The following is a 15,850-nucleotide window of genomic DNA, read 5'->3' on the forward strand; positions in this document are numbered from 1 at the left end:
GGGAGTGGGAGGCGGCAAGGAACATTGATTATACCATATATTAGTTGTTTGTGTACATCTCTTCTCAACTGGACTGGGAGCTTCCTCACATAAATCTTACTTTATATTTCTTTACTTCTGTTGAGTTCACAAAAATGACATTATGGTGCCATTTTTGAAGCTTAACTAGAATTGATATTAATGTGTTGTTATAAAGATCTAAAAATGCAAAAAAGGAGAGACTAGGGATAGGAATAAAATACACAAAAGAAAACAAACATCACAGGAAAGGGAGAGGAGCCTGAGTAAGAGAATTGTGCTGCTAAGAAAATTTTTGAAAAATGGGAATCAGTGAACTGTAGTGGAAACATCTGAGTGTGGTTTTTCTAGCCATTTAGATTGTTCTCAGAACTCCTAAGACTGGAATATTGAAAAAAAAATTAAAAGTCGAAACTAATTTGAAAAAGCTATGGCAAAAGAGATATCTGAATAAATTTGAGATTCAATTTGCAATTTATTCTTGCAGTTTACCTTTAAGGTCGAATGCAATGTAGACATTGAATGAGCTTTAAAACCCCCTGGGAAATATGGAGAATCCAGAGAAACTGTAAGTTCTAAAATTAGGTGGGAGTTTATTTGTCTAAATAGTCTATCTTGACTCTTCATCTGGGAGATAAATATATCTTTAATTACCTATTTCAACAAGAGAAGAGTAAATTTCCCTGAAATATCTCAAATATAAGTCAGAGGAGGAACCTCTCAGTATTTCTTTGGAATAATATCAGGGCAATTTACACCATGGAAGTCTTTTAAAGTTTTATTTTCTTAGTGAAAAGAAAATAACTTAGGACATTCTGTTTTTATAGTTGGTCCTAAAAACGGTTATGAGAATTGGCAGGGAAGACTGCCTGTGATTTTTCAGCCCCTTTGGTGTTTTCACTTCCTTTTATGTCAGGGCATACTTTCAGCATTGAAAACTTATCTGCACTGTGAGATATGGAAGCTTTATAATACATATACAAATGTTTAGATAGTATGGGGTGTGTATGTGTGTGTGTGTGTGTGTGTGTGTGTGTGTGTGTGTGTGTTTTGCTAAGATGCTTACTTTTTGTTAACCTTGTTTTCTGTGTAATTTGATAGGTGAAAGATTGATCCATTTGCTGATCAGATGGTGGGGATAGAAACCAGAAAAGAGCAAATGATTAAAACTATTTATTTTGTAGAGTGCCAGTTCACTTTGGAATTTATTTTTTAAAATGAACATTTAATCTGTTTTCTCTCCTTAATTATAAGCCTGTGGCTTTGAAAATTTTTACAAATGATTGTGGGGTTCCTTTTTGATTAAAAGATAATTAGGCTTGAATGCATGTTATTCATCCTTTGTAGAAGACATGCTAAAGTTGGTTAAGAAGTGATTCTTTTTTACATTCATTTCACCTCAGACGTAGCTGCACAACTTCATTATATACCCTGAAAAGAACAAATTTTGCTATGGAAACAAGTTTGTCAAAATAAAACTTAATCTCATCCACCTTGATTTCCTTTGCAATAGCCAGATTTTCCATGAGATCTCATGGCATTTGGATATTTGTAACTCAATTCTAAGAATATTCAAAGTATCATCTTAACATTTAAAAAAGACTATGCCTGTGATTCAATTAGCTTTATTTATCCATAGAATTATCCAAAAATAGCTATTGTGAAGTCAAAGATAGCACACAGGTAAAATCATCTTGTAGGTAAACGAATGAAGCAAAAAAGGAAGAAATTATCACACTCGTCTAAACAGATGACAAGAAAAAATGTGGGAAATCTTTATATATGTGGGTTTGATAGCAAAGACAAGTATCTCCAAATGAAGTTGGCATTTTATTTAACAAAAAAAAAACACATAGTGAATAAGGAACATGAGGAGAAAACAGTAATTAATTCTTAATTGCAGCATTGCCATTGCCATTGGTGTACAGAACTTTTATGCATCTGTTTCTTCATTTTCAAAGGAAAAACAGCATTGATCTGAAGAACTAATTCAAGTCACTGAGTGGTCTTTGAGACCATTGCATGAAGAGAAATATTAAAAAATAAACTTATATATAGCAGTCATTAGGACTCTCTTCTCACACTTAATTCATTATCAGAAAGCATTATAGTATATGCTATTCAAAGCAAGTTAAACATCCTTGCCCTTTATGATCTGCAATCTAAGCCTAATATCAGCATTGTGAAGCATTTAAGTTTTGCTGTTTAAATTCTCTCCAAAGACAATGAAGTCATAATTTCAAGCTTTAGGTTGTCTGCTTTTGTTGGATGTTTTCAAGTTAGATTGATTACTGTAGAGGAAATTATAGACTGAGGTTCTTGTAGTTCCTGGTATTCATTATGAAGATAAATCAGAGATTCCAGCAGCTTACCTTGGGCTATATTGACACTGGTAATATGTTCTACATAGATCAAATATTCTGCAACTGGTTCTAGGTCCAGTTCTATCACTTACTGTGACCTTATTCAAAGTACTTACTTCTTGTCAGCAATCTATAATATGAGAAAGTTGACCTTGACCTCCCAAGTTCTTTCTTAGATTCTATGACTCCCAGGCTTTTACTTGGCTAGTTGTCAATACTTCTTGCCCTCAGAGACTACTTTGCATATATTTTGTAGTTAGTTCTCTGTTTATATGTTTCTTTACAGCAGAATACCAGTGCTCCTCAGGGCAAGAACCATTCCCTCTTTCTCTCTTTGTATCTTGTTTTTATATCCTTATTACTAGCACGGTTTCTTTCAGAGAGCAGATGCTTAATAAATGTTTGTGAAATTGAATTTAATATATAAAGTTTATTATCCATCTTTTCAATACTCTAGACAGGGCCTAGAAATATAGCCCATATAAAATCTTTAGGGACAACCAGATTTGTGATGACATTGACAAAATAGCCTCTCAGTGAAGAAACTCCTACAAGGGCTCCTTGTTTTGCAGTTTACAATCTCCAAATCCAGAGAAGTGCCATCTGGTTCACTGAGAGGGTAAGTGATCTACATAGAGTCACAGTACCTATGTGTCAGAGGAGAAATCCGCATTTTCCACTCTGTTAAACCCTCTTTCTTCATAAAGGCCTTATCAGTAAAAGGTGGAAATGTGGGCTAATGGGCTTAGGTCTGATACAGCATATAACCAAATGAAGGAAAAATGAACCCAACACTTTGCTACAAAGTAAGGCATGTTACCTCAGTGGAAAATTCAGTGGAGATTAGTATGTCATTGTATCCATGACCATGGCTCATCTGATTTTTTTTTCTGATTTGTTTAAGGTTAATTCAAGGCTAAACTACATCTTTTTCTCATTTCAAGCAGTCCATTGTGTGGACCCTGGAAACCTGGGAGATTGGTTCAGTTCTGTTCTTTTCTGGGATTGATGTTCCCTTTTGTTCCAGAAGATTTGGTTAGGACTACCTAAATTATGAATTGGAGACTGCTGGGACTATTGGTTGGCTCCCCTAGGAGCTGATATAGTACATGAACTTCTACAATGAAACATTAATTACTTTGAATTTTGAATGTATTCTTTCCCCTAATCAATGCCCCAGAAATACTGACAAATTCTTGCTTTTGACTCCTTTTTCTAAATTCATGCCCAGACATTATTGTTTACATTGCTATTGCATGCAATATTTTCCAGGATGGTCATTTATTTTCCATTATCTATAAGTAATTAGAACATTATTTATGTTTTAGAAAAGGTTTAGTCTCTCTAATTTTCTTATCACCTGAGGTATAATAGTAGTTTCTTTGTTGTGTTTTTTTTTTCCTTTCTTCTCTCTCTAATCTTTCTTACAACCAAATTATAAGCTTAAAACATTGAGTTGACTATATCACTTTCCTACTCAAAACCCTTTAGTTCAGTATTCCTTATAAGACACAATACTACCTTGTGAACCTGCCATTTAAAACCAATTTACAATATGGCTCCCACCTCCTTTGCCAGTTTTGCTTCATTTTATTCTTCATGCATTCTGGGCAAGTCAGTATGGTAACATATTCCTTATACATAGTATTTGATTACATTCATCAATACCTTCAAAAAGTTGATTTTCCATGCCTGAAATGTATTCCCTCTTTTCCTCAATTTCTTAGTATCCCTATCTTCCTTCCTTCAAAGCATATGTCATATGCCCCCTGGTAACTGAAGTGTGTGTGTGTGTGTGTGTGTGTGTGTGTGTGTGTGTGTGTGTTAACTTTGTATTTATTTATATGTCTATATGTTGTATCTTCCCAGTAAAATAGAATTCTTTGAGGGTAAAGATTATTTCATATTTACCTTTTGTAACCCTAGGGTGCATAGTAGCTGCTTAATGAAAGCTAATCAAATTAAGATTAAGTTGTCATGATGGTTACCTTAAAATAATAAATCTGCATTTTAGGGTGGATAACATTAGGGAAGATTCCCATCTACTTTCAGTGGATTTTTGTTATCTCAATCAAAGTGAAAATGATCATAATTATACAGTTATATCTTAAAGCCAGACATGAATTTTAAAAATTTCAATGGAATGATCACAATTATATATGTATACATATACTATATAAGTTATATATATATATACATATATATATGTATGTGTATATGTATATATATATATATGCATACCCAGAGACACATCCACTTATTTCATTGTTATAATAACTTCTAATAAGAAAACTCCTTCTATAAATTCAGTTCATATAAACTCTTTGCAGTTTATAGTCCTTAGAGAGTTTTCAGGGGCTTTAGAAAACTTGACTTGCCCTCAAGGAGCTTATATTTTAATGAGAGAAGACTAGGCATTCTCTGCCTCAGCATGATAGAGAAAGTTCAGAGAATTGTAAGTGCATCATGGAGAAGAATGAAACTGTCCTAGAAACTTTCCTTTAAAAAGGAGCTCTGGAAGAAACTAGAAAATCAGAGTAAGAATCTCTAATCCAAGGCCAAAACATTGTTTTGAGTGTTTTAATGAAAGTAAATGATGCCATCATATCCTTCTTTTTTCCTGGTTTGATTGGGAGGATTAAAAAGTTATATGGTATAGATCACTGGAAAGAAAAGCAAGGACATGATGCAACCGAAGGAGAAAGGAACAAGAAGTTAGGAAGATGAAGCGCAACTTCACTGGTGGAGCATTTTACTTGCTCTGTTTATCTTTCTCTCTGTGAGAACAGGTATCAGTTACATTGAGAGTTACCCCATGTCATAAGCTCTGAGAAGGTAGAATCAAATAAGAGAAGAGTTGTAATCATTTAATGTGATAGATAGGTCCTTGCAATGTTAGGTTCTTACTAAGTGCTAATGAGATAATGAGATATTAAGTTCTCACTAAGTGCTAAGTCGGTACTTAACAATTCTCTAGCTCCGGCCTTTCCTGGGAGTTTTACTTGTGAACTCCTGGGGAGGAGCTTACATGCTTAGGAGGAGCAAGTTTATTGGTTGAAGTATTTTTTCCCAGAAGCCCTTGCATTATCCCACACCCATTCTCTGGGAGGATAAAAGAGGGCGGCACTTGAGAGATGAGTCTTGTCTGGACCAGACATGAGGCGGCTCTCTGGAGGAAGAAGACTCTCTACTCTGGACCAGAGTTGACGGCAACTGTCTGGAGACAAGGGCTCTCTACAGGAAGAAGAATCTGTCCAAGAGATTTGAGTTGACACAGCAGATCTCCTCCCAGAGAGTGATTGGCAGCTTCTGGAGACAACAGAATATTACACTACCTCATTGGCATCCAACCTCTTTGGCTTATTATCTCGAGTATGACTTTAACGAATGGGTTGAACACTTGGGCCACTGTTGAGCCTAGTTCTCATTGTCATACTTCTGTTTACTGATCTGCTGCTTTGTACCTCCTTGGGCATAACACTCTGTCATCTCATGGATCAAGTGAACTACAGCTGGTGCTAAAAGTTTAGCTTGATGAGGTGTGCGGTTCCCACAAAACAAGAGAAGGGAATTGTAAGGGTTCTTTAAATGGGAGGGCACAGCGCAACAGGAGATTGAGTGCCCCAGGAAGTAATCTCTGTGGATATAGGACTGCCCTGTGTGTGGGATCCTGGCCATACTGAGATAGCTTCGTAATGGGTGACAGCTCTCGCTGTTTGGCTGTGTGTGTGACCTCACAGGCTCTGTATAAGCCCACTGCAGGCAGCAGTCACTTTCTTTAACCTGGCTCCCTAGCCTGGGGTAGCTGAGCCAAATTGATGGATAGCTGAGAGAGGTAAGAAGTTTGGTAAAGGTAAATGTTTGCCCTCACATTTAAAGGGCCCTTACAATTCCCTTCTCTTGTTTTGCGGGAACCGCATCCTTACATTGCAACACTTGTTGATCAAAAATGTCAGTTAAATTGCTAAGAAAGAGTTCTTATCTCAGGAAGGAATACACTTTGAATCAGAAAATAATCCTGTGCAAAATTATAAAGAACAAAGCATGGTCCTAAAGAAGAAATACATACTTTGTGTATGTGTGTGTGTAGTGTGTGTTTCTGTCTCTATCTCCCTCTCTGTCTCTTTGTCTCTGTGTCTCTCTATGTCTCCGTGTCTTTCTCTGTCTGTCTGTCTCTCTGTCTCTCTGTCTCTCCCTGTTTCTCTCTCTGTCTCTCTCTCTCTGTCTCTCTCTCTCTCTCTCTCTCTCTCTCTCTCTGTCTCTCTCTCTCTGTCTCTCTCTCTCTCTCTCTGTCTCTCTCTCTCTCTCTCTCTCTCTCTCTCACACACACACACACACACACACACACACACACACACACACACACACACACATTCTTTCCTTTGCAGAGGTGGAAAGCACAGGATTGTCAAACATAAGACCATATTCTAGGGCTCTAGTCCATTTGTAGCTTTTCTTTATTCATGAAGGGTGCTAACTTGATGCTCAGTGCCTATGGCAGAGAGTGTGGGCAAGGAGACATCCAAATTCCTGCTTCTAGGGTTGAGAGAGGTTCTCAGGGTTCCCTGGTTCTTTCAGTGAGAATTTGAAAAAGAATCTGATTATTAAAGTCTCCTAGTATAAAGTGATCATCCAACTGTATTCACTCAGTATGACTTTGCCTCTTTCCTAAGAAAATGGCCCTCTATTGTATTGTTTTTGTATTACTTCTCAAGCCCTTAATACATCTTGACCTAACTGTTCTTACTTTGCATCTGAGAAGATAGTGGTACCTTTTTTGTTGTTAAAGCCAAGCCCTCGGTTTCTATCCTCAATCCCATTCCTTCCAGTCAGTAATTACTTCTCTTCCTATATTTTCAACCTCTCACTTTCTCCTAGCTCCTTCCTACTATTTACGAAAACCCCCAGGTCTTCCTCATCTTTAAAAGCAAAATAATAGCAACAACAAACCTTCATCCTGATATTCCTTCAAGTTGTCTTACATTTCTTCTCTTGCATTGAGAATAAAAGTCACTACTTCCCAAAGGATACAGAGGACTGGAACAGATATACTAGAAAGAATTTCTGGTTTCTCCTGCTGTTAGCTCTTTCTTTCTAGCTACCTAATTTCTCAATTATTATTGGATTTCTGACCCCAATATTTTTTGAAATTGCTTTCTCCAAAGATATCAGTGATATGTTTGTTACCTGCTAAATCCAGTGGGTTCTTCTTGGCTCTCTTCCTCTTTGATTTCATCTTTTCTTTCCTTGTCTCTACTTTCCCCTCCTTTCTGCACTTTCCCCCTCCCATTACTTCCCATTAATTCTGTTGACACATAGAGAGGAGTACTTGCTATACCCATTGAGAGTAGATGGGCATGGTTCATCAAAAATTTTGTGGCTCCACAAAAATGATATAGGGATCAAAATAGCTTGAGAATTCTCAAAGGAGCAAAGAATCCAGCTGACTAAGCAATCATGGCTTCTAACAAATTAAATGACTGTGAAAAATAATTTGGGAAAAGGCTACTCTGCCAGTGCTTTATTATTATTAATTGAAAAATCTTGGTGCAGTGGCAGCTTTAGTGCTAATGCAAATTAAACATACATTATTCTCTGGGCTTTTTTCTGGACATAGTGCCCAAGATTTGCGATGTTTTGAAAGAATTCACCAGGCTGATATTGCCCTGGACATTGATCTGACATGAGGCATAGCAGAATCCTGAATTGAGAACAATTCCAAAAAAAAATAGTTGTTTTAATTATTTTTTCTTTGATTCCTATACTTATTGATTCATATTTGAAAAAAACAAAAGGAAGGGATTATAAATCATTAGAGGAAACTGATGTTGAACCCTTTAAAAATCAAAAATCAAAATAAGCAGAGACTTATTTTCATAGTTAGACTGCTGAATTAAACATGACAGCTTTGAATATATTCCAACATATATATAGCATAACATGGAATAAATTATGTTAATTTCATTTAAATAAATATCTGCTATATGAACAATTCTAAGTATCAATTTAGATGTTCATTCTAAAGATTTGGTGTGAGGAATGGGGGAGGCTGAGGAGAAAAAAAAATTGTTAATTCCAGGAAAAGTCTATCACAAAAATAAATGATAACTGACTTGTATTCTCAATGTTCTTTATTCTTTTTAAGAAAAAAAACATTTAAATATTCATTCTGATGTCTAGGTTACCAGAAATATTTTGGATGCCACCTGCCCATGTCTCAAAAAAAATTCTTTTCTCCAGTGGATGTTGCACACAATTCAATTGCTAGACAGGCTCTACCTTATGAGGAGGCAAGTACTTATGTACTGTTTTAGGGGAGTTTAGATCAGATCTGTTTTCTAGAAATAGTTCTCTTACTATAAGCCTTATTTCTTTAATCCCATGTTAACTTTTTTTTTAAGAAGTCTTCTTCAAGAAGACTTAAGACTCTTATAAATTTTGAATGCTTTTTTTCATCCCATTAAAATGTCAATGCCCTTGATTGAAATAACACCCTAAACCATTATCTTTGACCTTGTGTAGATTGTTGTCCTGGTTTGAAAGATGTTTTAGAGGGATTGAGACTCTGAAAGAGGAAAGGGGAGGCAGCTAAGAAGGAGGAGAACAAAGAAAAGGATTGTGGACTCCCCACAGATGAAGAATGCTTCGAAACTTAGCACCTAGAGAGGTGTTGAGACTCTCCTGTTCATTTCCTCTACCATTTAGATGCTTATGTTTTCTAAATGAGAGTGGATTTTGTTTATTTTGCTTGTTTTTGGCAAGACAGTGGCACCCCTACCCAAAGATAATATATCTGAAAAATATTTCAAGGTCCTTGGAATCAGCAAAGTTATGCTATTGCTAGAAAGGCATTTTCTACTTCTGCTTAACCCTATATAATTCCTTAAATGGGAGAATTGGACATGCAAATTTTTTCTAACTTTTTTGCCACTACAAATGCTGCTATAAATATTTTGGTATATAGAGCATCTTTTCCTCTATATTTGACCTCTTTGGAGTTCCCTAGGGTAAATGCCCAAAAGATATATATCTGTGTCATTTTTGTTACTTTTCTAGCATAGTACTGTATCTGTCTCCCTCCTCTCCCTCCCCCCGCAACAGTTACCAACGGTAGTTAATAGCTTCATCATTGGAATGTTATAACTTGGCCAGTGGTCATAGAGAGACATCATCCTGAGGTCAATCTAATGAGAAACCTCTGCAAAGTTGAACTGGTCTTCATTCAAGAGACCTACTGTTTGCCCCAGGTCCTATACATAAAACACTTTCAGCCTGATGAAATGTGTCAGAACTTGCTCTCCACTGACATATTCATGCTTCTGGGAGATATTAGAGTAGAACATATCATGAGGTATCTCAAAAGTATTTGCAGGCTTGAATCCATCTCCAAGTCAAGAAGAAAAGTTTATTGTAATTGTAATGTCAATTGAAGTGGGCTAAGTTCCAAAAGGATTTCGCAAAGAATCAGGAGCAAGAAGACAAATTTATGGGAAAAGACAGATCTGGTTCTTCATGTCACTGATACGCTAATTTTATGGTCCAGAGGTAGAACTGAGGAATAGTCTGGTATTTACCTCACCTTTTGCCTCAGAAACTCTGTTATCACTGACCAACAGATTGTTATCTGACAGCAAAGTTTTAGGACAATACTATAGTATTCCTAAAATCAAGAGACTTTAGGATCTTTGACAAAACAGTTTATTAAAACAATAGCACTCCTAAAGTCTGGGGGCCTCAGGATTATTGTTATTTTTCTCCTAGAAGCTGCATCCCTATTAGAAGTATTAAATTTCCCCTTTTCTCCCCCCAAAACAAAGAAGCTTCACAGACTGCTAGATTTCTTCACTAGGTATTGAGATTACCTCACCATGTCACCTATGGCAAGCATGGGGCAAAGAGCATTTGGAACAGAATGGTTAGGAATAAGAATAAATTTGTAAATGAACTAAGGAGAAATGTAACTTCCCTAACTATCTTAATGTTGAGAATGGATCTCAGCACAAACTGACAAATTTTTCTGGCTTTTTTCAAGATAAAAAGAAATTATCTTTTCTATAATATGTAACTAAGCCCCTACCTTGGTAGGAGAAAGATACCTGCTTCAAGATAGTTATGGAGAGAAAATATTATACATTAAATGAGTGCTTTCAGGCAGTTCAATTTGAGTATCTAAAAAAAGGAAAATTCTTCTCCTGTATACCAATATTACCTTCATCCTGATCCCAGGAATATTTTACTTCCAAAAGAAAGAAGCATGTTTTACTCACCTCATTCCATTCAGAAGCCTGGTTCCAATGACAGGAAAGGAAATTGAATGGCCATTTTAGCTTGAGTGTCCCTTTCATAGAAATCTTTTCAAAGGCTGGTTCTGTATGCATTAAAGATGTTTTCACAAGGTAGAGATAAAGTCTTTATAAGGCAGAAAATTCTTATTGATACAAATATAAAAATGTAGCATTTACACTATAGATGTCCAGTGGCATTATGAGATTAAATACAACCTTGCTGATTTCTGCTTTTAAACTTACTCCAGTTCAGTTTTAAATGCTTGGGGGAAAAAATTTGAGGAAAAAATGCAATATCCATTTAAGAATTTATTTGTATTGAGAAAAGATTAGACTTTAAACTTTTCAACTTCCCTCAATCAATCAACCAATTAATCATCAAATACTTACAAAGATGTACATTTCACTAGCTTAGACAATAGAGATACACATAAAAAAGTAAAATAACCTCTACTGTTGAGTTTACTTTCTCATGGGAGAAACAGCAACTCTGTGTGTGTGTGTGTATATGTGTGTGTGTGTACATGCAATAATTATAAGGTGAATAAATACAAACATATGGAAAATAATTAAATGCAGGATGGTTTTGGAGAAGGGTATTAACAATTAGGGGGGTCAGAAAAAGCTTGATTTCAGAAGATAGTGCCTGAGTTACTTCTTAAAGGAAGAGAGAGACTCTCTCTCTGACTTAGGTTAAAGATGGGATATATTCTTGTCACTAGAGTAAATGAAATAAACTCTGTAGTTCTTAAACTAATTTTAGCAAGAAATATTATTAAAACAATAGCACTCCTAAAGTCTGGGGGCCTCAGGATTATTGCTATATTTCTCCTAGAAGCTGCATCCCTATTAGAAGTATTAAATGAGTTTTATCATTATAACTTACTCGTTGTCTTCTATTCTCTTGTTCCCCTCTTTATATTCCTTATTATTTAGTAATTTAGTCAGTAAATTTTTACTAAAGTGCTTAATGTGTGTCATGCATTTTGCAAAATCTTGGAGATATGAAGAAATGTGCAAAAAAAATTCTGCTTTAAGAAGCTTATATTCTCTCTTTCTACCTCTGACTGTGTCACTATCTGTCTTTGTCTCTCCTGCTTCTTCCCTTTTTTCATCCTCTCTCTCAAGCCTCAATTGAAATGCATTGATTGCTCACAGGCCCAAAACAGTTCAGGAAATAAACTTTATTCTGTTTAGTTTTGCCTCGTTGGATTGACTTATTCTTCTTTGGTGGACTTGTAGCTCTCAAATCCTCGAAGCTTCCCTCTCTTAGTGTCAGAAATCTCTAATTTAAGAGATTCACTAGCATCAGCCTCCCTCAAGTAGCAGGGATTACAGGTGAGGGTAACCACATGCGGCCTCAAGGAACTTATATTCCAATGGGAGTGAGAACATGTAAATAAATGCCCTAATATGAAATAAATAAAATGTGCCTGTATTAAAAGATCACTTACTTGGAGTATGATTGTGTGCTTTTTCTATAAACATCTGTATGTCCCCTAAAAGCTTCTGGACTAGCTATGACAACTTCCTAAGCAGAATATGCTAGAGGTATATGCAATGGTCCTAGAACATTCTTCTGCAGTATTCTATAAAAGGATATTGGAGGTGGAAAGATAATTTAAAAATTATAATACATTCCAATTTTACAGCAAGATATTTTAAAATTAGTTGGTTTTTGTTTTTTTACCTTCAATTTGACAATCACAGTCTGTAAAAAAAAGTGAATTCTCAATTGTAACTTACCATGTTATGTTCAAAGCAGTACCTTTATGATGTCTTGATATTTAAGCTCATTGAGAAATGTTTATTTAAATAGGCTGAGCACTCATCTGCTTCAAGTGAAATTAATGAGTATTTTTGCCTAACAAAGAGTTGTAAAAATTGATAATTACACTAGGGATTTCACAATTCTTTGTTTGCTTACTGAAATGTATTAGCCCAACATGTAAGAAACATACCACTGGGAGATTTATTAATATATGCATATGCTCCAGAGAAAACTAACATTAATAATGATGCTTTCACTGAAGAACTTCTTATCACAGTCTACCAGCCCTGCATCAGAACCATAAGTTTAATAAAGAAACAACTAAATTATTAGATAGAGTGCAGGACTGTAAGTAAGAAGACCTGAATTCCTGTCCTGCCCGAGTCTTTAACTGTGGGAACTGTGGCAATTCACTTAATCCCTCTGGACTGTTTTATCATTTGTCAAATGAAGTGACTGGTCTTTAAAGACCCTCCCAGGTCCAAAAATCTATAGTTCTTTATCCTGCCATCCTCCATCTTGGTTGTTTGCTGATTCTGTTGTGACATCCTCTGAAAATTGACCATTTTCATTTTGAGTTTCTTTCTTCCCACAGACTCCAGATGAAGGAGCAATCACATCCATCTATGCAGCAGTTGCACCAGAGCTAGAAGGAGTTGGTGGCTGTTACCTTTATCATGAGAAAATTATTAAATCTTCTGATGTAACTTATGATGAGGATCTTCAGAGGAAACTCTGGGCAGAAAGTTGCAAGATGGTTGGAATACATAATGTGATCAACAAAGTCATCTCAACCTAATTGCCTCCTGTGGAATCTCGTGAATCCCCATAAGTCTCAAACAAGGTGTATGCTGAGCCTGTAAAATTGTATTTTTCATATGAAACTTGTGGCTTTGGCTTAAAAATTAATGAGTGCTGATCTGCCACTAATTTCCTTGATATCCTCAATTTTCAATGGATTTGTAATTTTGTCAACGTGGCTACAACCAATCCCTCCCTTCCTGCCCATCCTGTACAATCCTTGTCAATGTTCTCCAATAAATTTGCAAATCTACCAAGGGGTCCAGGGTAAAGGGAGGGAGGGAAACAATCCATCCAAAGTGCTAGGTGCCTTCCCCTAGTTCTCTTGCCAGTGCATGAAAACCAGAATGGGGAAAAGAATCCTTACACAGAACTGAGTAGGCTCTGATACCCAAGCCAATAATATGTTTTGTATTCATAATGTTTCAAGTTGTGATTAAATAATCTGTGCTAATAAATCTCTGGTTTAGGTATGCAATTTATTTTTCTTTTGGTCACCTTGAAGGAAAAGAGATTGATTTGCCTTATGAATAAAAGGCTCATAGTGAAGTAATTGATGTGAACATCTCTTTAAGATGCTTTTTAATAAGACAGACCTTGTTTTGACTGTTAGAATGCATCAAATTTTTATTAGTGTCTTATGTCTTGTTTTAGTTTTCTTGACTCAAATAATAATATGACTTAGTGTACCTGTAGGCATGCCTTTTGACTGATACACACAACTACCATTGGTTGTGGTTTCCTACACTACAGAACTCCATGAGACCAACTCCTTAATATTGCTTTAGTGAAGAATGACATCAAAGATTTCACTAGGTTCTCCTAGCTACAAAGATCACAGTGCAGCTATCATAGTAGTAGGTTGTTACTGAGAATTGGTGTTCTCCATTTAGAACACTCTTTTAGGAAATACATCTCTTTTTTTTCTCTTTTTAAAATTAGCAATCATTTATTTTCCTCTTTCTCCCATTTTACCCACCCTCACTGGAAAAAATAAAGAAAAGGAGAGGAAACCATGGAAATAAAAAGGGGAAAGGGAGGAAAGAGAGAGAAAAAAAAGGAAGGGAAGAAAGGAGAAGGGGTAATAAAGGAAGAAATGTACTTCCTCTCTACCTCTTAGAATCCTTTAGTGCCCTTCAAAACTCAGACTTCTACATGAAGCCTTTTCTGGTCCCCAGATATTTGTGCATCCTTGGGGGGAAAAATCATCTTGTATCTCTTTTGTTTATAATTTATATATGCTTTATGCATTTTGTCAATATGACAAGACAATGCTATCTAAATTAATTTACTAATTCATTGAAATAATAATCAAATTACCAAAAGAATATTTTTAGAGGTTTTTAGTCTAACATTTCACACTGAATACCAAGAAAAATGGCTGTTTTGCTTCTTGCTCTAACCCCAGTCTTTTGAATTTGCTCCCATTTCTATCTCTGTAGTGAATCCAAAGTTCATTTCTTTACCACATAATTTGCAGGCTTGAAACAATCATACGTCTGAAGTGGAGAGCAGATCTCCCCATATCACATTTTTTGCATACTTCCAGAAGTATATTCATTAGCAAAAATCTTACATGAACTGATGCTGACCTGGAAAGTGAGAGGTGAGCAAAACCTGGAGAACAGAGAAACAGCAACATTATGTGATGATCAACTATATGGACCTACCTCTTCTCAGCAATATAACAATCCATGTGGTTTGGTAGCGAACCAGAACATACCATATATGCTCTGTTCATGGGATTCCTATTGTACAGTCCCCATTACACATGCAAATGGTGAAGAAGTTCTCCTTCAACCCCACTCCCACTCTTAACTCTCATAATGATGACTATATTTCATGTAGCTGACTACTAAAATCATGGAATAATCAGTTTTTCAACTTTTGTGCATTTTATTTTGGGTATTTATATTGTACCCCTTAAGACACATGCAGCTCAGTTTTAATTGTCTGAAGATGTAGTAAAGTTTTCATACCAGTGCAACTTTGACCATCACTATAGTGCCCATTGGAATGCTTTCGTGAGAACTCTCAGTACATATCCATCTGTTGCACACTCTGTCTAGAGCCAGGTGACTTTCTCTTAACCATTCAGCTACTGGTTATGTATTTTCTTTTCTTTTTTTTTTTTCTTTTTGTTTTTCCTGAGGCTGGGGTTAAGTGTCTTGCCCAAGGTCACACAGTTAGGAAGTGCTAAGGTCTGAGATCAGATCTGAATTCTGGTCCTCCTGATTTCAGGTCTTGTGCTCTATCCACTGAGCCACTTAGCTGCCCCGATTATATATTTTCTAACTATATAACAGTTTACATCACAGGATTGATTAGACGCTAAATGAGACTAAGGGTGTTCTGAGTTGCAAAGATAACTGGCATCATAGCCCTATATATGGTTCAAATTGGTTTAAGGAGTATAGAAACTGCTCTGTCATGATAAACAAAGAAGCCCATTGGAATCTGAGTCCTACAGCACTTTTCCTGTGCAAATGGGGGGATATTAAATATCAATTAGCATCCAGTTGTCTGAATCTCTTTCCTGCCCCTAGTAACATCAATTAGCGCCAATCCACAGTTCTTAGTCTTCACTACCTTCCTGAATGCTTGGTCCTTCT

At 36.0% G+C, this 15,850-nt stretch overlaps 1 protein-coding gene across 2 annotated transcripts in view; it reads left to right on the plus strand.

The window, feature by feature from the left end:
- Positions 1-13,711, plus strand: part of DHRSX (dehydrogenase/reductase X-linked) — a 346,627-nt gene extending 332,916 nt beyond the window's left edge. For both annotated transcript variants that reach the window (XM_074300237.1, XM_074300238.1), the window contains exon 7: positions 13,033-13,711. In XM_074300237.1, coding sequence (XP_074156338.1) covers positions 13,033-13,236 — 204 coding nt within the window. In that variant the 3' untranslated portion in view covers positions 13,237-13,711. The remainder of the gene's footprint in view (positions 1-13,032) is intronic.
- Positions 13,712-15,850: the final 2,139 nt, after the last annotated feature.

This window comes from Sminthopsis crassicaudata, chromosome 3, assembly GCF_048593235.1.
Source record: "Sminthopsis crassicaudata isolate SCR6 chromosome 3, ASM4859323v1, whole genome shotgun sequence".
NCBI classification, from domain to species: domain Eukaryota; kingdom Metazoa; phylum Chordata; class Mammalia; order Dasyuromorphia; family Dasyuridae; genus Sminthopsis; species Sminthopsis crassicaudata.